Source organism: Peromyscus eremicus, chromosome 20 (assembly GCF_949786415.1).
Source record: "Peromyscus eremicus chromosome 20, PerEre_H2_v1, whole genome shotgun sequence".
NCBI lineage: Eukaryota > Metazoa > Chordata > Mammalia > Rodentia > Cricetidae > Peromyscus > Peromyscus eremicus.
Window position 1 is genome coordinate 52,294,870 of NC_081436.1, and position 22,974 is coordinate 52,317,843.

The 22,974-nt window shown below is 35.6% G+C and overlaps 1 protein-coding gene across 3 annotated transcripts in view; it reads left to right on the plus strand.

Moving 5' to 3' along the window:
* The window catches only part of Csmd3 (CUB and Sushi multiple domains 3), a 1,140,535-nt gene that overhangs the window by 742,340 nt on the left and 375,221 nt on the right, over positions 1-22,974 (plus strand). For all 3 annotated transcript variants that reach the window (XM_059246844.1, XM_059246845.1, XM_059246847.1), the window contains 4 exons: positions 434-572; positions 4,214-4,401; positions 15,125-15,313; positions 21,807-21,923. In XM_059246844.1, the coding sequence (XP_059102827.1) occupies positions 434-572; positions 4,214-4,401; positions 15,125-15,313; positions 21,807-21,923 (633 nt within the window). The remainder of the gene's footprint in view (positions 1-433; positions 573-4,213; positions 4,402-15,124; positions 15,314-21,806; positions 21,924-22,974) is intronic.

Here is a 22,974-nt window from a genome sequence, read left to right on the forward strand (position 1 = left end):
GGGCCAAGATCTCAGGGATTCTTTTAGCTTTATCACAGACATATGTCATCATGCCTGGTTAAGAGAAAATGAAAACAACTCTCTCCTTACCTATTAATGAAAATAAGAAACTACGTATTAAAGGAATAGTTTCTATTGTGTTGAAACCTTAATTTAGAATACATTTTCTTAATTCATATTGTCTTAACTGAAAATTTGACAACATAAGGAAAAAAACTAAGAGAAAACCAAAAATTGACAATGTGTGTATCATTTTAAACTGACAATGAAGAACATGAATACTTGGGCTATATGGTGAGTACTGTGACAGCATAGACTGAATAACAAGAACTTGTCTCAAAAATAAGTAAATAGATGAATGCTGGGACTGAAAACGTTTTACATAACTTATTCTGAAAATTGTATCCATACCTTCTCTGGTTTCATCTTTCAGCTCCATGTGGTGGCCACTTTTCTGCTCCAAGTGGAGTAATTCTCTCACCAGGATGGCCAGGATACTACAAAGACTCTTTGAATTGTGAGTGGGTGATTGAAGCTGAACCTGGACACTCCATCAAAATCACATTTGAAAGGTCTCTGCAAATATTTTTTCTATCTTATACAGAAATGAATAGGCATTAAACTAGTTGGCATTCACCGTTTCCCTTACTACATCAATAAATAATTATATTAGAATAGTCGATTGCTGTATCTTGAATGCTTAAGAAGGTCTGCCCCCTTTTGACCTTTCGGTCTGATCTCAAGTTAATTTTTTATTTGTTTACTGCTGTAGCTTTACTATTAAGATATGCAAGACCTTTTTGCTGTACATATGCACAATACTGAGATATGACCTTTAATTTAATGAGTTTAGTTGTCCTATATTTTTAAGGGCTTGTGAATTCAGCTCTGCTAGATTTCCAGAAACAAAAGGGATCTGAAGAAAAATGAATTCAATATAGCCTCCAAGTATAATACACATACAGATACTACCATATAATCACCCAAGTAAATACAGGATGCATTCACCATTTTCTCTTGTGACCCCATTTGCCCAAAGTTCTTTTATGACCCTGGTTACATATGTATTAAAAAGTAGGTAAACAAATGAAATATTCACTGATGGTAAGTCATAAAATATTTACTTTAAAATGACTTTTGTAATACATAAAATTTTGCCATCTATTAAAGACAAAAAGAAAACTGATACTCTGGAACAGATGTGCTCATTTAATATGATATAGAATTAAATCCTGAGTTTCAGAGTATAGAATGTTCAGTTTAAGATTCTGTGGTTTAAACAATAGAGCTTTATATTCCTGAAATTCTAAGGACTAGGAGTCTTAGATCAAGGACTCCCGGGGTTGCTTTTTCTGATCTCTTTCTTTGGCTCTGTCCTCTATCCACTGTTACCCAATAATTATATATAATGTGTGTGTGTGTGTGTGTGTGTGTGTGTGTGTGTGTGTGTATTTCTGTTTCCTAGTCCTTGTTTCACAGATGTGAGGGTGTGTTGGATTGAAGCCCATTCTCATGATTCAGGATTTTATTTTGTATAATTTCCTCTTTAAAGACTTATTCTCCATCATAACATTCTCATGATATGGGGGGCGTGTTAACATTTCAACATGCAGATTTGTATGGGGCATAATTTAGCACATGAAAGTTATATGCATATTTAAGTCTATTATTTCATTTTAGTTTTCAATATCATATTATATAGCTCAGGCTAGCTCATACTCATTATGTAAGCCAGGATCCCCTTGAACACTAATTATCCTCTGAGTACATTACAATGCTTAGACTGGAGTGCTCATTTTAAACTCAGAATAGTTTTGCAGGCTGAATGTGCTTGGGCATGCCTCATAGTCCCAGCATGGTGAAGTCTGAATTAGGATGACTGTCAAAATCATTGCCATATGGCAGTTAGAATGACTTAAGAATATGTCGATGAGATCCTCAGTATTTAAGACTGAACAGCACAGTCATATTAATAGGCTTCTTTCAAGCATTCTCCGAACATACATATATACATACATACACACATACATACATAAGATCCTTTAACTCAAATGTTCCTTTTGGGTTTTGATCCTTTTGTCTCTTCTTCCTTCCTTCACATGAAAGCATGAAAGGTTTTTTTTTCTTTGAATCACATTTATACAAGTGCTGTGGGGATGGTATGTGTGTGCATATGTATGTAGGCATGTGTCAATGAAAGAGGATAACCTGTGGAAGTTGATGTTCTGATTCTTCACATGAATCCTGGTGCTCACACTCAGGTAGTCAGGCTTTGTGGGAGATGCCCTCACCCACAGAGCTTTCTCACTGCCATACATATGAGTCTTCATTGGAAGGCTTTGACAGAAACATATGTAAAGCACGTTTCCTCTCCTTCTTTCTTGAAAACCCTTGAGTTTTTAAAATATTCCATGCCCTTTGTCAGAAGAGCACTGCCTTAGATGATCACCTGGCAGTGTCTGGCAAGGATAGGAGGAACTTGGCAACCGATGGATGAGCAAGTACTTCAAGTTATTGAGCCAACAGGTTTTATTCGTTAGATTCACAAATTAAACCATCCCTTGAAATCGGGCGTGCGTATGTTAGCTGCTTCCATGTATATGGCCCTTAAAACCTGTTTATTTTTTTCTCTAAATATGATCTTAAGAAATAAGAAAGTATTGGGAATTACCTAACACTTACTATATTCTTTGAAACGAAGTCTTATTCTTTTTCTTATGGGTCTTTTTAAAAAATAATGTGTTTAATGGGATTCATTATGACATTTTCATGGATTTAGTAGGCTCATTTTGGTCCCTAGAACACTCTTCCACATCCCTATTCCCACACAGACATTCTACCTGATCTGTTTCCTCCATCCCTACTTTGCTTCTGACTTCCACCCAACTTACTATAAAAACAATGCAAAAAAAAATTAATTTGAAAATATTTGTACATGGTCTTTGCAATTAATGAACTTGATTATTATAGAGCTGTGACACTTGTTTTCCATTTCCTATGACAGAATTTAAATTGAAAATGCAACTTTTAAATTAAATTTATTATAAGAAATAAATAAGTAAAAACATCACTCAACCAATTTAAACGGGCACAATATATACATCATAATGAACCTATATAAAGCTCAAATGACATTTGAAAAATAAACTGTGAAGCCTCATTGATAAATTTTAGGCCTCCTGAAGGCCTCTCTGCAGTCACAACAAACCGAATCAGACCAATTTGGAAAGCCCAGGTTTAATGGGTAAAGCTCTCCCAGGAAATTCCCCAGCCCCACCCTACCCCAGCCCTGCAGAGAGGAGACAAGAATGCCAGACAGGAAGAACCACTAGTCTGTTTTCTGGGATGCCCCTTATATATCCCTTGTGGGAGTGGTCTTGAGCCTCTCTGGGGGAGGAGCTGTGTTTGGCAGGCTTCCAAGGGGCAGGTTTAGGGAAAGAGATGGGGAAGGCAGCCGAAGTGGATCTTCCACCAAACTCCTTCCAAACATTCCGGACTCTTTGGGTAGAGGGATACAAGGGTGCCAGGGATTGAGGTGGAGCTCCCACCCAAACACTCATGTTAAATTTTACACCTTCACTATCAAATGTGTTTTATGATTCTGTGATTCTCCTGTCCTAGGAGGGGACCTAGGTTCTGCCTCCAGCACCGACATCAGGCAATTCAAAACCACCTGTCACTCAGGTCTAGAAAACTGATGGCCTTTTCCATAGTCTGTGGGCACTTCACTCATAAGCACCAATCTCACATACAGACATATATATTAAAGATAAAAATAAAACTTGAAGATCTTTGAAGTACTATATAAAATGTGTCAGTTTCTATAAAGCAGAGGTCAGATTCGAAATGTATGTACTGTTAAAATCAGTATAAAACAATACAGTTTTCCATAGAATTGACAATAGCAGGTACAGGTGTCTTGAGAAGTGCATTGGTCAGGAATAGTTCATTTATTTACTAAGGATAGCCTATCATACTCAGCAGACACTTTTCTTATGAATATGAGTACACATTCTTCTGACTGGGCATTCCCCCACATAAGATCCTGGTACTTGGAACAGATAGATATTTCAGGGATACTTTAGATACCAGGGAAAGTAAAAAAATGATAAAAAGTGGTTGAAAGATGAACCTTAATGGTAGAGTAACTAAAATATTAAAGTTCTATTCCAATGTTTTTTCTAATGCTTCCAATTGTGTCTCTTCGTCCTAGATTTCAGACTGAACTAAATTACGATGTTCTGGAAGTCCATGATGGACCAAATCTTCTGTCACCCTTGCTTGGGTCTTACAATGGCACCCAAGTGCCACAGTTTCTGTTCAGCAGCAGTAACTTCATCTATCTTCTGTTTACAACGGACAATAGCCGTTCCAATAATGGATTCAAGATTCATTATGAAAGTAAGTAGCTACAAATACTCTTTATCTCTCCATTCTGCTTGCTCCACATTTGATATTATCTAAATATTGCTAAGAGAAGTAAGATATTTACTTATTTATCTTTTAAACCAAACTTTCTTTATAAATAATAAAGCTAATGTTTAATGTCTTTATACAAGTAAATGGTACACTGGATTTTAACCACTAGCTACTTAAAAAGAAAATACTGAGAGAATGTCAGAAACATCAAATAAGTTCAGTGCATTCATGTAATTTTTTTGTATGGCTTAGGGAAGCAAATTAACCTGCAGTCATTATCAGTTTGATATACTTGAAATAATAGAATTATTTTAGCCTTTACTTTACAAAATACATTATTCTATCATATTTTACTTAAATGAATTGCAAACATTATCAATGTAAAATATTCATTTTTTCTGTATAAAAGGTCAACATATATAAAAATTAAAGTGTATAATATACATACATATGATTGATAGCAGTAAAAGTCTGCTATAACAAGCTGTACACCAAAGTGTGGAAATCAGTTCATAATAATCACAGTTAAGAGTCCATTACTTTAAAAGTCTCAAGTAAGGTTTGCAGGACGACTCAGCAGATAAACGTTATAGCTTTCCAAGTCTGGCAACCAAAGTGGAGTCAGAGAACCTATATAAATGTGGAAGGTAGGAAAGGATTCCATGGAGTTGTTTTCTGACTTCCACATTTTTACAGTGATGTAAACACACTCTCCCACACATCATGCATAAACATACAATAGTATTAAAGAAAAAGAAATTCTGAAATATTTCTGTTTCAACACACTCACTCTCTCTCTCTCTCTCTCTCTCTCTCTCTCTCTCTCTCTCTCTCTCTCTCGTATATGTTGGGGGATGTGGGTGTGAAAGATGTTGGTGTGTTTGGCAGAGTCACATTATATAGCCCTAGCTTGTCTAGAACTTGCTATTTCGACCATGCTGGCCTTAAATTCAGAAATCTATCTTCTTCTGCCTACTCACTGCTGGGATAAAAGACATGTACCACCACACCTGTATTCTACTTTACCCTTTTCAATACTATTATTCATGTAGAAATGTACCTCTGGTTTACAAACATTTTGCAAATGTATATACTACTGACTTACTACATAGGACATATCTCTGTATAAATATGTTTGTGTGTATACATAAACTTACTTATGTGAGTATATACATGAACTCCAAATTATAGAATGCAATAAATTTCCCTGTGCTTTTATATGAAAAGCAACTCTTATATATGAAATTTAAGAAACAAGTTGCTACAAGGTATTGTTATTTCAAGTACACACCAATATTATTTCTTTCTCTTTAAGCCTATTGTCAATCTCAGTGCTTCAAAATCAGTTTACTACATGAGAAATGCATTATTTTATATTCACTTGTGGATATTTTTCTTTGGTACGTGTGCCCAGTTCCTTCATAAACATTCTAAATTATACTTGAAACATTATCATTGTTTTTAGCTTTGAAATTTTATTATCCACAGTGTTGTTTAGCTACATTATTTCCCTTTATTTCAAGCTCTATCACATGAAAATGTATCTCTAAGTATTTTAAAAGGCAAAAAAGCTTTCTCAAAGACTTGAAAATTCAAATAAACTAAAGAATCTTAATAGGAATATGTAGTTTAAGTTGTAATTTTACAACTGAGTCAGGGATGCCAATTTTAGATGTCTATTTTAATAATTCTTACCACAGATTAGTGGATATCAACACATAAATGTCTTTTTCTTAATCCTCTGCTGCATCCATCATACTTTACCCAGTGTTTATGATGTTCACCATGTGTCAGTCACAAGACAGTTTTAAAGATTAAGTGAAATCATGTGTGCCAAGTGTCAGAGTAAAGACTTATATTCATAAAATTCTTAATAGATGATAGCAGTTCTGAAAGAAAAACCTAAATAAATGAGGCATAAAAATGAGAAATTTGGGTCAAATGCATTCCTTGTCTTGGCAAATTTGTCACTTAGTAAGTCTAGATAGCAATATAATGTTGACCAGTTCCTTGGGAAACAAAATGTTACAGAGAGGTGGAGGTAAATGTGAGGGACACACTGCTACAGACCTGGCAGAATACTGTAGGCAGTAACTTAAAAATTTATAAGATATCTCCTCTTCCAAGGTTTATTTTATTAGTCTTGTCATCCATTTATGACTGCGAAATAATTTCTACTGTCATAGTTTCTTTGTTACAAAGAAACAGAAAATTGTTCTCAGTTGACAATTCATTAATAAAGTTTACTATATGAACTAAATCCCCATTCTAAATGAACCACTCCCTAAGTTCAACATAAATAGATTGTTCATCAGAACTTCTAATGAATTTCTACTTTTAAAATCAAGTTATTTCTCCAGAGGATTCAAACCTATGGAAGGATTTATGGCAGACACACCACTGCTCATACTGCAAGTTTCCAGGATCTTTCATTTTTTTGCCACACAATATTTCCTCTAAGAAGAAAGTTAACAAAAAAACTCTGTTTTATTGCCCTTCATGTTCTATGTCCATTTCTGCTGTACTTCTTTGAGTCTTATTTAGGCAGCCATATTTTTGAGGTATCATAGGTGATTCTTCCCCATCATTTCTAGCAGATACAGTCTCAACAGCTTTCTGTCTCACAATGTCTCTCTTCCTCACCCAGAAATAAAAAGAGTGCCAGAAATAGTCCTTCCCAGAGATGAGTCCCCTAATTGGTGATCAAATACCAAGTGTGTGTGTGTGTGTGTGTGTGTGTGTGTGTGTGTGTGAATATAACTAAAGAAAAGGATGTCATGCTTTGGAGATGGAGTAGGGGGAGGGATTTGACAGAGAAAGGGGAAAGGAGAAAATGATGTAGGTATATTTTAATTAAAAAAATAAAATAAACAGGAAAATCAGTTCATGTTAAGTTCAAAAACAAACTTGTGAAACTTGAAAACACTGCTAATAAGATAGCATCACTTTTAGTTTTCAACATATGAAAACTAAAAAAATATCATAATGTTTCAGAATATTATTCATTTGTTGTATCAGTGTAGTTATTCCCCAAGGGGGAGGGGAACACTTCTTGCCTAAAATGCAAATTCAGCTGTATCGAAGGAAGGGTTCTGGAAATTTTCTCCTATAAACTTCAGAAAAATAATCAAGTATGAAGCCTTCTTGACTACCTGAATATGGAACACTTTGAAATTATAAATCAATTTTCAACAGATCTATGGCAACTGACAAGAAGTTACATTATGACTCAAGAAAGGGCTGATGGAAACCAGAAGTGAAAATGTTCAAATAATTTTATTCCCTGTAATAATAATCATCAACCTCATTTTGAAATTCCATTTTAAAAATTCTAAAATAGTAAGAAAAAAGTCAGAACAACTTGGTGTCGTTGCATATAACACTAATATAAACCTCTGAAAATTCCCTGTCTGTCAATATTTAGAAGTATTTATTTGTCTTTGTTTGTTTTACATCTCCACAGCAGTTTCCCCTCCCTCCTCTTCTTCAAGTCCCTCCCACAACCTCCCTTCTGCCCTGTCCCCCACACATTCTTCCTCCATTTTTCTCCAGAAATGGCAGGACTTTTATGGGTATCAACCAAACATGGCATATCAAAGTGCCATTAAGATTAGGCACCTGCCCTCGTATTTAGGCTGGGCAAGGCAACCCAGTATGAAGTAAAAGGTCTTCAAAGAGACATTCCCACTGTTAGGAATCCCACAAGAAGATCAAGCTACACAAATGTAACTTATATGCATAGGGCCTAGGTCATTTCCATGCATGATCCATGGTTGCCGGTTCAGTCTCTGTGGGTCACTATGATCCCAGGTTACTTCATTCTGTGGGATTTCTTGTGGTGTCCTTGATTCCCCTGGCTCCTACAAATTCTTCTTCCCCCTCTTCCACACGATTCTCAAGCTCTGCTACACCTAATGTTTAGCTGTGGGTCTCTGCATCTGTTTTCTTCAGTTGTAGCATGAAGCTTCTCTGATGACAATTAAGCTAGACACCAATCTACGAATATAACAGAATATCATTGGGAATCATTTAATTGGCTTTTTATTTTGGTAGGGGAGTGAAGTCATGTTTGATACTATTCTAGATCTCTGGGCTATCCAGCCTTTAGGTCTTGGCTCTCCAGGCAGTGTCAGGGATAGGTTCCTTCTTGTAGCATGGGTCTCAAGCTGGAGCAGTCATTGGTTGGTCACTCCTCTTCCCATTCCCCCAATCCCAATGTACACCCTCTATATTCTGTTTCCCCGTCCTTGGGTAATTCATACATACCCCTTTGAGCCCTCCTTGTTACCTAGCTTCTCTAGGTCTGTGAATTGTAGCATGTGTATCCTTTGCCTTACATCTAATATCCACTCAATTTTAAGTGAGTACATACCATGTTTTTCTTTCTGGGCTACCTCACTCAGGACTATTTTTTTCTAGTTCCTTCCATTTGCCTGCAAATTTCATGTCATTATTATTTTTTTTTAACCAACTGACTAATACTCCATTGTGTAAATGTACCACATTTGCTTTATCTGTTCTTCGGTTTAGGAGCATCTAGGTTGTTTCCAGTTTCTGTCTATTACTTTAAGGCTGTTATGAAAACACTTGAGTAACTGTTCTTGTGGTAGAATGGAACATGCCCAGGAGTGCTATCGCTGGATCTTGAGGTAGATCGATTCCCAATTTTCTGGGAGACAACTATATTCATTTCCAAAGTGGCTGTACAAGTTTGCACTCCCACCAGCAGTGGAGGAGTGTTCCTCTTGCTCCACATCCTCTCCAATATGAGCTGTCACTTGTGTTTTCAATTTTAACCATCCTGACATGTGTAAGATGAAATCTCAGAGTTGTTTTGATTTGCATTTCCCAGGTGGCTAAGTATTTGGAATATTTCTTTAAGTGTTTCTCAGCCATTTGATATTACTCTGTTGAAATTTCTGTTTATTTTGTTGAAATTTACTGAAATTTCTCTATTTCTCCCATTATTTAACTGGATTTTTTGGTTTATTGATGTCTAGTTTCTTGAGTTATTTATATATTTTGGAAATCAGCCCTCTGTCAGATCTCAGGTTGGTGAAGATATTTTCTGTAGCTAGAGTTTTCCTGCCTGGCCCACAGTCAGGACAAATCTCTATCACCTGCCAGTCCCACAGCCATTCAGACCCGACCAAGTAAACACAGAGACTTATATTGGTTATAAACTGTATGGCCGTGGCAGGCTTCTTGCTAACTGTTCTTACAGCTTAAATTAATCCATTTCCATTAATCTATACCTTGCCACATGGCTCGTGGCTTACTGGCATCTTTACATACTGTTTGTCATCACGGCGGCTGGCAGTGTCTCTCTGACTCAGCCTTCCACTTCCCAGCTTTATTCTCCTCCTTGTCCCACCTATACTTCCTGCCTGGCCACTGGCCAATCAGTGATTTATTTATTGACCAATCAGCAACACACTTGACATACAGACCATCCCACAGCAATTTTCCCATTCTATAGGCTGGCATTTTGTCCTGTTGACAATGTCCTTTGCCTTACAGAAGCTTTTCATTTCATGAGGTCGCATTTATTAATTGTTAGTCTTAGTGCCTATGCTATTGGTGTTCTGTTCAGGAAGTTGTCCTCTGTGCCAATGTGTTCAAGGCTAGTTATCATTTTCGCTTCTATCAGATTCAGTGTATTTGGTTTATTTTGAGGTCTTTGATCCACTTGGACTTGAGATTTATGCAGGGTAATAGATATGAATCTATTTAAATTCTTCCACCTGCTGAATTACAGTTAGACCTGCACCTTTTTTTAATGGTGCTTTTATTTTTCCATTGTATAATTTTGACTTCTTTGTTAAAAATCAGGTGTGGATCTACAACTAGGTCTTCAATTTGATTCCATTGCTAAACATGTCTGTTTTTATATCAATATCATGTTGTTTTTATTACTATAGCTCTGTAGTAGAGCTTGAAATCGGGGATGGTGATACCTCTAGAAGTTCTTTTATTATAGCTATCCAGGTTTTTTTTTTTTTAATTTTTCTGTATGAAGTTGAGTATTGTTCTTCCAAGTTCTGTAAAGAATTGTTTTGGAATTTTGATGTGGATTGCATTGAATCTGGAGATTCCTTTTGGTAAGATGGCCATTTTTTTCTATATTGGTAGTACTGATCCATGAGCATGGGAGATCTATTTTCTGATATTGTCTCCAATTTCTTGCCTCAAAAACTTGAAGATCTTGTTATACAGGTCTTTTACTAGCTTGGCTAGAGTTACACCAAGTACTATATTGAATAGATATTGAAAAAATGGACAGCCTTGTCTTGTTCCTGATGTTAGTGGAATTGTTTTGAGTTTCCCTCCATTTAATTAGATGTTGACTATAGGCTTGCTGTAAACTGCCTTTATGATATTGAGGTTTGTCCCTTTTATCCCTAATCTCTTCAGGACTTTTTATCATGAAAGAGTTTTGGATTTGTCAAAAGTCTTTTCATCATCTAATGAGAAGATTAGGTGTTTTTGTTGTTGTTGTTTTCTTTGTTTATATGGTGGATTAAACTGACAGACTACTTGATCATGATGGATCATCTTTTTTATGTGCTTTTTGATTCAGTTTGTATTTTATTGAGTACTTTTTGCATTGATGTTCATGAGGGAAATTGGTCTCTGATTCTCTTTCTTTGTTGAATGAGTCTTTGTGTGGTTTGGGTATCACAGTGACTGTGGCCTCATAGAATGAATTTGGCAATGTTCCTACTGTGTCTATTTTGTGGAAGAGTTATTGATAATAACTCTTCCTTGAAGTCTGGTAGAAATCTGCTAAAAGTATCTGGCCTTAGTTATTGAGTTCTTTTTTTTTAAGGGGTGGGCATATTTTTAATGACTGCTTCTATTACCTTAGGAGTGATAGATATATTTAAATTATTTATATTATTTTGATTTATATTTGCTAAGTGGAATTTATCAAGAAATATGTTCATTTCTTTTAGATTTTCAAATTTTGTGGAATACAGATTTTTTAAATAGGACCTAAAGATTCTTTGGATTTCCTTGGTGTCTGTTGTTATGTCCCTGTAGGCAGAGTTTTCCAGTCTCACAGTCACTCCCCATAAACACACTGAGGTTTATATTAATTATATTAATTATAAATGCTCAGCCAATACCTCAGGCTTATTACTAACTAGCTCTTACATTTTAAGTTAACACATATTCCTTATTTATGCTTTGTCAGGTGGTACCTTTAGTAGCATGGCATCTTCATCTCCTGCTCCCTCTGCATCTGGCTGGTGATTTCTCTGACCTTGCCTTCTTCTTCCCAGAGTATTCTTTCTGGGTATTCCACCTATACTTCCTGCCTCCCTAATGGCCTGTCAGTATTACCAATGAGAGTAATACATAGTCACAATGTACAGAAGGATTATTCCATAGTATACCCCTCTTTTGTTTCTGATTTCACTTATTTGGATATTATCTCTCTGCCTTTTCATTAATTTGGATAAGGGTTTGTCTATCTTGTTAATTTTTCTCAATGAACCAATCTTTGTTTCATTGAATCTTGGTATTGTTCTCTTTGTTTCTATTTTATTGATTTCAGCCCTCTGTTTAACTATTTCCTGTCATCTACTCCTTCTAGGTGTGTCTGCTTCTTTTTGTTCTAGAGATTTCAGGTGTGCTATTAAGTTGCTGGTATGAGATCTCTCTAGTTTCTTTATGAAAGTATTTAGTGCTATGCACTTTCCTCTTAGAACTGTATTCATTGTGTCCCTTTAAGTTTGGGTGTGTTGTGCATTTATTTTCATTGAATTCTAGGATGTCTTTAAATTTTCTTTATTTCTTCCTTGACCCAGTGGTCATTCTGTATGGAGCTGTTTAGTTTCCATGAGTTTGTATGTTTTCTGTTGTTTAAATGCAGCTTCAATCCATGGTAATCTGATAAATTACAGAGGATTATTTCAGTTTTCTTCTTTGTATCTCTTTACCCTTACTTTGTAACCAAGTGTGTAGTTAACTTTTAGAAACCATTTTGTAAGGTGCTGAGAAGAAAATATATGCTTTTGTGTTTGAGTAAAAAGTTTTGTAGATATCTGTTATATCCCTTTGAGTCATAACATCTGTTAGTTCCATTATTTCTCTGTTTAGTTTCTGTCTGGACAAAATGTCCATTGGTCAGACTGGGGTGTTGAAGTCTCCCATTATCAATAAGTAGAGTTCAATGTATGATTTAAACTTTAGTAATGTTTCTTTTACAAATTTTGATGCTCTAGGGTTTAGAGCACAGATGTTAATAATTGAGACATCATCTCAGTGGTTTTTCATTTGATGAGTATAAAGTGTCCGTCCCAAATTCCTTTGATTAATTTTGGTCAGAAGTCTATTTTGAAAGATATTAGAAAGGCTATACCAGCTTGCTTCTTATGTCTATTTACTTGGAAAATCTCTTTCCTAACCCTTTACTCTGAGGTAACTTTATCTTTGATGTTGAGATGTGTATCTTGTATGCAGCAGAAGGAAGGATCTTGTTTTCATGTCCATTAGCCTGTGTCTTTTTAATGGGGAATTAAGTCCATTGATATTGAAAGATGTTAATGACCGATGATTATTAGTTCTTGTTATTTTGTTAGTGGTGGTGGTTTTGTGTGTGTGTGTGTGTGTGTGTGTGTGTGTGTGTGTGTGTGTATGTGTGTGTTTCCCTCCTTTGGGTTTTGTTGGTGTAAGATTATTTATTGCCTATGTTTTTGTGGGTATATTTAACCTCTTTGGTTTGAAGTTTTCCTTCCAGTACCTTCTGTTGGATACTACTGGGCAGGCTTTATGCAATGCTAGTGGGCAGTGGGAAATGTCTTACCTGGGGTCCCTAGTATAGTGTGTTCTCCAGTAGAGCAGAAATATTCTGCCAGAATTATGGGGTAATATTTAGAAATCTTTTTAAAAATTATTTAGCAAATACTTTGTAATATTAACAAATAATTCTATTAGCTCTTCCTACTGGCTAGCCATTATCTCGTTTATGTAGCATTTCTATTGCTTTGAAACAAACCTCAAATAAAATGTTCAACAATTGATTATGAATTATTTATTTACCCTTTTCAATGTGTAAGGCGTCCATAGAGCACAGGGGAGGCAGAAAAGAAAAGGCATCCATTTATATCACCAGTTGGATTGTATAAATGGACAAATGATAGAAAGTTCAATATGAAACAAAAACAATCACTTGGTTAGTTTAATTTTACCATAATTCATGTTGTATATCACATCTGGAGCCCCAATATCCACAATATTTTTAAGATTTTAGTATTTTATGCTATTTTAGAGTTTAGGGAAAGGGAAATTAATTATGATCTGGCATTCAACAGAAGGGTTAAAACTTAGAGGATCTAAGCTACTTGGCTAAAACCTAAGAAGATGGTGTTAATGAAAGTAACAAATAGAGGTTTTCCTGGGAGTGACGGCATAGAACTAGTGAGGAGATTGACCAGTCGGAGTGAAGTTTCACCATTGAAAGATAGTGAAGTTTTATGATAGTAAGATAGTTGAATCTCATTTGTTGACCTTAAATTCTAGCAGACTAATCTTGAATTTGGTCCTATTCCCAGTGGAGCATGACTGTAATAAAATGATATGTTCTAAGAACACATACAACCAAAATTGCATGCAGAATAGACACAGGAAAAAGAGGTCTTATTTAGGGTTTATTGCTGAGAAGAAACACTATGACCAAAAAGCAAGTTGGGGAGGAAAGTGTTTATTTAGCTTACAATTCCATATCACTGTTCATCATCAAAGAAAATAATGACAGGAACTCAAAACAGAGCAGGAACCTGGAGGAAAGAGCTGAAGAAGAAGCCATGGAGGGGTGCTGCTTACTGCCTTTCTCCTCATGGCTTGCTCAGCCTGCTTTCTTATAGACCATAGGACGACCTTCCTCAATGATGGTACTGCTCACAATGGGCTGGTCTTTCCCCATCAATCACTAGTTAAGAAAATGCCCTACAGGCGTGCTTACAGCCTGATCTAATGAAGGAATTTTGTCATTAAAGTTCCCTCCTCTCAAATGACTTAAGGTTGTGCCAAGTTGACATAAAACTATCGAACACAAAGGTCAGCTGTTGTTGGAAGATTGACGTGAATAAATGAAGTTCTTAGGTAGCATATGGGAAATTTTCAAAGAACCATGAGGTTTTTTTTCCCCAATGAGAATACAGACATATTTTGTGAAACAAATATCTCATTCAGAGTTTGTGAATCGTTAGGAAGAGTCCCTTCAAAGAATGCACTATAAAAGATGACAGACTATGAAAAATACCTGCAAGGAAACATCTGGCAGTTGAATTATTTTGTTTTAAACAATGATGTCTATAACTGTCATATATTGCAGAATTCCACTGCTTCTCTATTTTTTAAATGGTAAACAAAAATTTCATTTTATTTTTAGAACTTTAGGTGTGATATAATACCTTCAGGAAACATTAATATTGTAACTATTGTGTTTATAATATATAAAAAATGTAGCATAATATATATTTTAATAGACAATTACACATTCCTGTCACATTCTTCCAAATTAAACGACATAAATTTTATCCTTACAGGTAAAACATAGTAAACACAATTGCTAAATTGTACAAGAACATTCATTTATTTATAAAATTCATCTACTACAGTTGTTTGATGAAATAGGAATTACTTTAGCAAATCTGAATTCAATCAGTCTAATTGTTTTCCTGCCGTTGTTTCTCAGGTGTTACAGTGAACACATATTCTTGCCTGGACCCTGGCATCCCTGTCCATGGCCGTCGATATGGCCATGATTTTTCCATTGGGTCAACTGTTTCATTTAGTTGTGATCCAGGATACCGACTGAGCCACGAAGAGCCCCTTCTTTGTGAGAAAAACCACTGGTGGAGTCATCCACTCCCAACCTGTGATGGTAAGAGTTCATTCGTTTTACAAAATACACCTGCTCATAAACCAAAAGAAACTGATACGGTCTTTGTAAACACGGAGCTAAAATATCTTGAATTTTGGCAACTTTTATCAAATCTACTTAACAGATCAGAAAGAACATTGGTAGTAAGTAATACTTACCCCATGTCTAAAGGTTTGGTTTTTAAAATATATTTGTTAATTCTTTGAGAATCTCATATGTTGTATTTTGATCAGATTCAGCCCCAATCCATATCTTGTTCCAGATCCACCCTCCCATTCAAAACTGACCCGAATTTATAACCTCAATTTTTAATAAATCCATCAAGTCTCCTTTGCACTCACTAAGCTATATGGCTGTCTGTCCACTGGAGGATGTTAGTCCTACCAGGGATCATACCCTTAAAGAAAACAGACTCTTCCTTTCTTGGTATCTAGTAACTAAAAATAGCTCTAATCTAGGGGTTAAACTTCATGACTATCTTCTCCCCACATGCTTGGATTTTGGTTTAGCTTGAGCTTATATATTTCTTATGTATGATACACAGTTGCTGTGAGTTCATGTTACTGTCATATTGTTTCTAGAAAATACAGTTTTCTCATCTACAAATCTGGGATCTTAATAATTTCCCAATGCTTCTTCTACAATTATCCCTACACCTTAGAAGGAGGATGTTATATAAATGCCCCACTTATAACTGAGAAATCCATAATCACTTATTCTCTGCACATTGACCAGTTGGGGTCAAGTGACAACTACTAACTACTGCAAAATAATTCCTAATGGTATTCTGCTATAGTCTGCTCACAGACTGGAGCCTAGCATAATCATCATCAGACAGTCTTCATCTAGCAAATGATAGGAGCAGATGCAGTCAAACATTAGGCAGAGCTCAGGGAACCCCACAGAAGAGTGGGAAGAATGATTGTAGGAACCAAAGGGGTCAAGAACACCTTCAGAACATGGCCCATAGAATCAGTTAACCAGGGATCCTAGAGATTCACAGAGACTGAACTGACAGTCGGGGAGCCTGTATGGGTCTGTCATAGGTCCTCTGCATATGTGTCATGGCTGTGTAGCTTGGAGTTCTTGTGTGACTCCTAGCAGTGGGAGCGGTGGCTATCTCTGACTCTTTTGCCTAATTTTGGGACCCTTTTTCTACTACTAGATTGTTTCCTCCAGTACTAGTATGAGGTGTTGTACTATATGTATAATAGTCTTAATAATAACTTGTTATGCTGTGTTTGGTTGATAGCCCTAGGAGGCCTACTCTTTTGTGGAGGAAAAGTGAATGTAGGGGAGAAAGGGGAAGGGAGGGGACTTGAAGAAAACGAAAGAGGGGAAATTATGGTCAGATGTAATATATGAGAAAAATAATTAAGTAAATAAAAACTGGAACAAAAAGATTCCACCAATGATACTTGAGGGCTATGCTATTCCATGAGTCTATAGAGTGTTCATTAAGATTTAGTTAAATAACACATCACTTTAGCAGAGTAACAGTAGTAAAACCTTCTTTAAGGACTATGACTTGTCTATAAACAGCTCCTTGGCCCTAAGAAGTCATCCAACTTATAGAATTGTCCTTACCTCCAGTCAGAAAGTCGTTGTTTATTCCCTAGACAATCATGCCACTATAGCACTAGTGAGCATACCTCGTCAGGTTAGAACTTTACCATAGCTTTCAGAATTGTCTGGATAAGATGGATGATTACTTTTCCCACCTCTGGTAGTGTACATAACACCTTCTGGTGATATGAAAGCTAACCAAGTAGGGATGAGACTTCCAGGTAAATAACAGCTTGATTTCTCCATGTTCCCCAATATTTTTAGCAAAAGTATTTTTCTATCAAATTATAGAAGGTAACTAAGAGCAATGGTGATAGCCTATAATATATGGGGTCTCTTCGATTTTGCTTGCTAACCCATTTCTAACATTTATATTTTATTAGACAGTGTTGTCTACTGAAGGCATTGTTGCTTCATTATATAGTAACAATATTTAAGCTCTTTTACATATGTATACGTTTATATTAGGAGCCTTTTTTAGCAGTTGTTTTGCACTGGGCTTTTCAAGGAGGTCTTTATGAACTTCAATGCTAATCACCTTCCTATATTTCTTCTCCTCTCCTGTCCTCACATCCTCCATCTCATTTAAACTCTTCCTGTTTCGTTATTCCCATTTACCCCATACAAGTGTGTACTACCTTACCTCCCTTCAAAGCCTCTCCCTGTGGTTATTCTAAATGAAATATACACATCCAAAACCCAAAAGCTGATATCCACATGTGAGAAAAAAATATATGAATTTAATATTTTTGTATCTGGGTTACCTCACTCACAATGATGATTTCCAGTTGTCTATTTACTTGAAAATTTTAGAATTCCATTTTCTCACCAGCTGAGTAATAAATACTACATTACACAATGTACAACATTTTAATTGTCTGTTCATCTATTGGGGGATTCCTAGGCTCTTTCCATTTCCTGGCTGTTGTGAATAGAGCAGCAGTGAACATGGATGAGCAAGTACCTCTGTAGTAGGATGTAGAAACTCATGGGTATATTCCTAATAATGCTATAGCTGGATTATGTGGTACATCTCTTTCTAGCTTTTTTGAGGAACCTCCACACTTATTCCCATTTTAAATTTATTGTGAGCTGGAACAGAATTCCGTTGAAAATGCCAATCATGTGAAAGCACTGAGGGTACACGCTGGCTTCTTGTCCATGGATGTCCATTATCTTAAAAATGAATTATAATGAGGTATATAGTTTCATGCAAATGTATACAGACTGCTCTGTAATGGAAAGTTCCTTGTTACAGCAAATTGCATGACAGTAACCATTGTTGCTTCCTTATTTTTTTTCCGATAAAGTCATAAGGGATTCAGTTACAAACATACAAAAGTGCAGTGTGAAAAACATACTTCCCCTAAGATTCAGAAGTAAAGTCACATGTGTTCTGTCACAAGGCATAGCCTGTTCATCTATGTATTATTCAGTTTAGGCTGTACCTCCTATTTACAACATGACTTCCAATCACTTCTACTTAGTCCTTTTCATGGAGGAAGATTGCATTTGTCATTTCATGATTAAATATTTAAGTCCTTCCAGTGATATCATATTTTAGGAACTGCCTTATGCCAATTTGTCTTTATAAGAAGGTTCAAAAGAATCATCAGCACATCTTCCCTGCACTTGGTAGGATACCATTTATATTAGTCAGAGTGACAAAAATCATCAGATGTTAAAAATAAAAAACAGAAATTGTGGCTCAGCTCATCACGTCTAAAAAGGCATGGTGGAATGCTTGTCATAGCTGATAATAAGCAAGAAATCAAGTTTTATCTGTCACTGAGAGTTTTCTTTGTGTATTTGAGTAATCTATTGAAAGAGGCTTTTTCCAAGGGGAGAGCTGTTAGCACAGAGGACATGCCAAGAAAGACAGCATATATACTTACATCTTCAAAATGATAAAAGCTTAAGAGCTCTTCAGTGTTTCAATATGAAGAGTTGGAGAAAACTATCATACTGGTCCATAGCCAGACTAGTAAGAAAGCACTTCTAATTATTTGACTTGTCTCTGTCAGGTCATTATATCTTAGGGCAGATAAAAATTATAGTTGTATAAAATACAAGGTTTGCTGGCCCCAATAAAGCTATATAATTGCTAAGAGAAATAAATATTCACCAAGAGAGCAAAGAAGAGGCAACATTATCTGAAGATGAGAATTTAAAAGACATAGATCAATTAAAAGACATCAAAAACAATACTAACACATTAAAATATTAAAAAAGAGATTGATTTAAAGATGATAGAATTAAGTGACTGTCAAAGAAAGTGAATGATAAAGTTGTGGATGTTGTCTTTTGTTTTGTATATTAGAAGTCATGATATGTAGTTCAGAGTAGCTTCAAAATAGAGATCCCAAGGAATCTCCAAGTCTTAATATAGAGTATTTGACCTACAGGCATGTGTCATCACAGTCTCTTTTCAAGTGACACCTTTGAAAATACATCGTATGGGAAGGAGTACTACAAATTCACAACATTTTGATCCACTTTCTGTATTTCTAAAACCTTTATATCATTCTTCAGAGTTTTGTTGTTGTTGTTAACTGAAAAGTTTTGTTCAAATTCCACATCCTTTCAAAAAGAGAAATAAGTTTTAATCCAACAGATTATTTTAATTCACTACATTTCACTAAATAAAATCATAAAATGCTTTGTTAATTATGTTTTGTGTTTTCCTAAATGGAAGAATACATGGACAGATGTAATATAATCTAAGAAAATAATTCAGAGTTTTGGGGTCTCAGGAGGTGTTTTGATGTATAAAGTGCTTTCCAGAGTTCAGATTCCCAGAAACCAGGTAAAAACCTGGGGCAATTTTAGCACTACCTGTAATTCTGGCACTTGGAGACAGACACAGATGATCCCTAAGAAAGCTGCCTAACTGGAGTAGCGGAGCTGAAGAGCTCTAGGATCAGAAAATAGTGTAGAAAGACACAGGAGTTCAACTCTAGGCCCCACATACATCACACACATGCAAACTCACCTGAATGCACACATGCATACACACACACACACACACACACACACACACACACACACACACATACACACACACAAAGAAAAGAAAGACAGTAAGAAAGATAAAGAAAGAAAATAAACATAGTTCACCTTTGTAGCTAGAGTCCTGCCTGGCACATGGTCAGGGCAAATCTCTCTCACCCGCCAGTCCCACAGCCACTTAGACCCAACCAAGTAAACACAGAGACTTATATTGGTTACAAACTGTATGGCCGTGGCAGGCTTCTTGCTAACTGTTCTTACAGCTTAAATTAATCCATTTCTATTAATCTATACCTTGCCACATGGCTCGTGGCTTACTGGCATCTTCATATGCGGCTTGTCATGATGGCGGCTGGCAGTGTCTCCCTCACCCAGCTTCCTGTTCTCTCAATTCTCCTCTCTGTTAGTCCCACGTATACTTCCTGCCTGGCCACTGGCCAATCAGTGATTTATTTATTGACCAATCAGCAACACATTTGACATACAGACCATCCCACAGCACACCTTAGTAATGGCATTATCAAAAAGACAGAGTTGGTATGGTGTACATAGTAGAGTGACCAACAGGACCACAGTTTAGATTTCTAAAACATCAAGAGGAAAGTGAGAAATTCAGTAATAATGATTAGCAAGTTAAGACTGAACATACCCTAAGCGTGATTTTGACCTCCCAGTTCATGCATGATTTTATAATGACCTGATTAAAAAAAATGTTTGCAAGTATGTACGTTGTTTCCAGAAGATCACTTGTTAAGATGACTCTGTAAATATCCATGTCATCACACACACACACACACACACACACACACACACACACGAAAGAAAAAATATAGATGTATTTAAAAATTCAATAACCATATAAGTACAAACCTTGATGTTTAAACACTCCTAGGGATTGCTGGCTCAGCATTTCCAGTTAGGTGAAGTTGGGGAGCCGCCAGCCTGCCTTGCACCTTCCCAGTATCATCACTGACACTTGGAAATAAAACAATAATCATGGAAGTATAGAGGGACAAAGCTCACTGAATTTTCTGCTGTCTTGGAAAAAATGGCCTAGAAACAAAGCAGAGATGGAGCATGCTGTGTTTATGGTTGTTTATATCCAAGGGAGCTGTCCTTCACAAGTAAATTAGAATGTAAATCCTGACCTATATCTATTATTGTTTTCTTTTAATTTTTAACATTGATAAAATTACCTAATTGTTGATTCTGTATACTCTAGGCATTCATTTTATATGGTAGAAGATAAAAGCATTTTCCCCAAATTATATGAATATTAATTTAATTAATTTGATCAATGGCAGACCATAAACATTTATTTGCTTGATTTTTCTGAGATATTGCTTACAAACTTTATCACCAAGATAGCTGTGACTTCTGTGTCCCTGCAAGAACCCCTGTTTGTTTATGATCTTCATTTCTCAGTGAAATATAGATGCAAAGATGATTTCAAAGCCTTCTCAACTAACTTCACTGCTTTCAAAGAAATTCCATGATGTGTGACACATATCCCTTCAGGAATCTACAGAAAACAATTTTACACAATTAACTCATTTCTTAGTGTTTAATAAGGGAAACTGCTAAACAATTAATTACTCTTGTTTAATTGACCATCAATTTATGCAAATGCTGCTTATAATTAGAAGACTGTAAGGATATACTTCAAATTCAAATGTGCAATCCTGGGCTACATTCTCTTGGGGCCAGTCATAATTCTCAGAGACTTTTAATACATATTTCTTCCCTGGTGCTGCAACGGATGAGAGGATTTTGCTGTCTTTCCACACTCCTCATAACGAGGAAGTTGATTAGACAAACATAATGGGACTCATCCTGTTTCAAGAGAGGAGATAAGGGATTTGCTCAGCCTCTGCCTCTCCAATGGTGATTGATTGGAATGTTCTCTTTGTATTTTCAGCATTATGTGGAGGAGATGTGAGAGGACCTAGTGGGACAATCTTATCACCTGGTTACCCAGAATTTTATCCAAACTCTCTGAATTGTACATGGACGGTTGATGTAACCCATGGAAAAGGTAAGTTGTTTAATTAAAGAATATTGGATTAACATTTGAGTTTTCATTGGGTCTATATTTTTTAGCCATTTTTATGACCAAAACTAGATAAGTATGAAAAATTCAATATGAAAAAATGCAACATAGTCTTATATAAGCTTTTCTAGAATATTACACCATGCTCATTTTTAAAATCAAAGTTTTGCTAATGTTACCTGACTTTTCTTATGGTATAGAAAATTAATAGTACTTGGACTTTTCCATCAAAAAAACCCAAAAGACATCAGCATCGCATAGAGCTTAATCCATATTTACATATACTGTTTATAAAGTATTATTATAGTGATATCTCCATATATGTTTATAATCATTCCATAAAAATCTGCTGCATGAAATATCAAGAATGGATCATCAGGTATGTCTCACATCGTTAAGACAAACTTTAAATTTGTTTTGTGTGCATAGGAAATGCTAATTTTAAAAATAAGCATACAAGTGAAAGGTGATGCAGGACTGCAGTGGTTAATTGATGCAGTTGGAATAAAATTAGAAAATTAGCAAGATAATTCATCCAAGTAGCCATGCTGAAAAGGTTATCATCCCATAATATTACAGTAATAATGAGCCAATGTTATTTACCTGGAAGCATAGACTGGTCTTTAAATTCTGTGGAGTAATTTTTCATTTACAACTGTGGACCCATTGTTATTATATATTTTATTATTGTTATTAAAAGAACTAATAAAAGTAAAAATTAGCAATGAGAAAATGCTGTCAAGATTTTTTTAAGTAAATGATTGTTCTCATAAATGTAAATTTATGTTTTTATAAAATAAATTTGCTTTTAATAAAATTCTACACCATTATTATATACTGGCTTTTCTACTTAGGTTTCTTGTAGTGACTTAAATGCTACTAAGAAAAACTGTTAAAATGAGAATACAGGAAGCAGCAGAAGCAATGAATTTCTTAACATTATAAAACTGGTTTGTGTTGTATTCTCAGATACAGAACTTTCTGTTGGAAATTAAGGAATTCATCCTATTATTTCACTATGCAGTGGATTAATGGA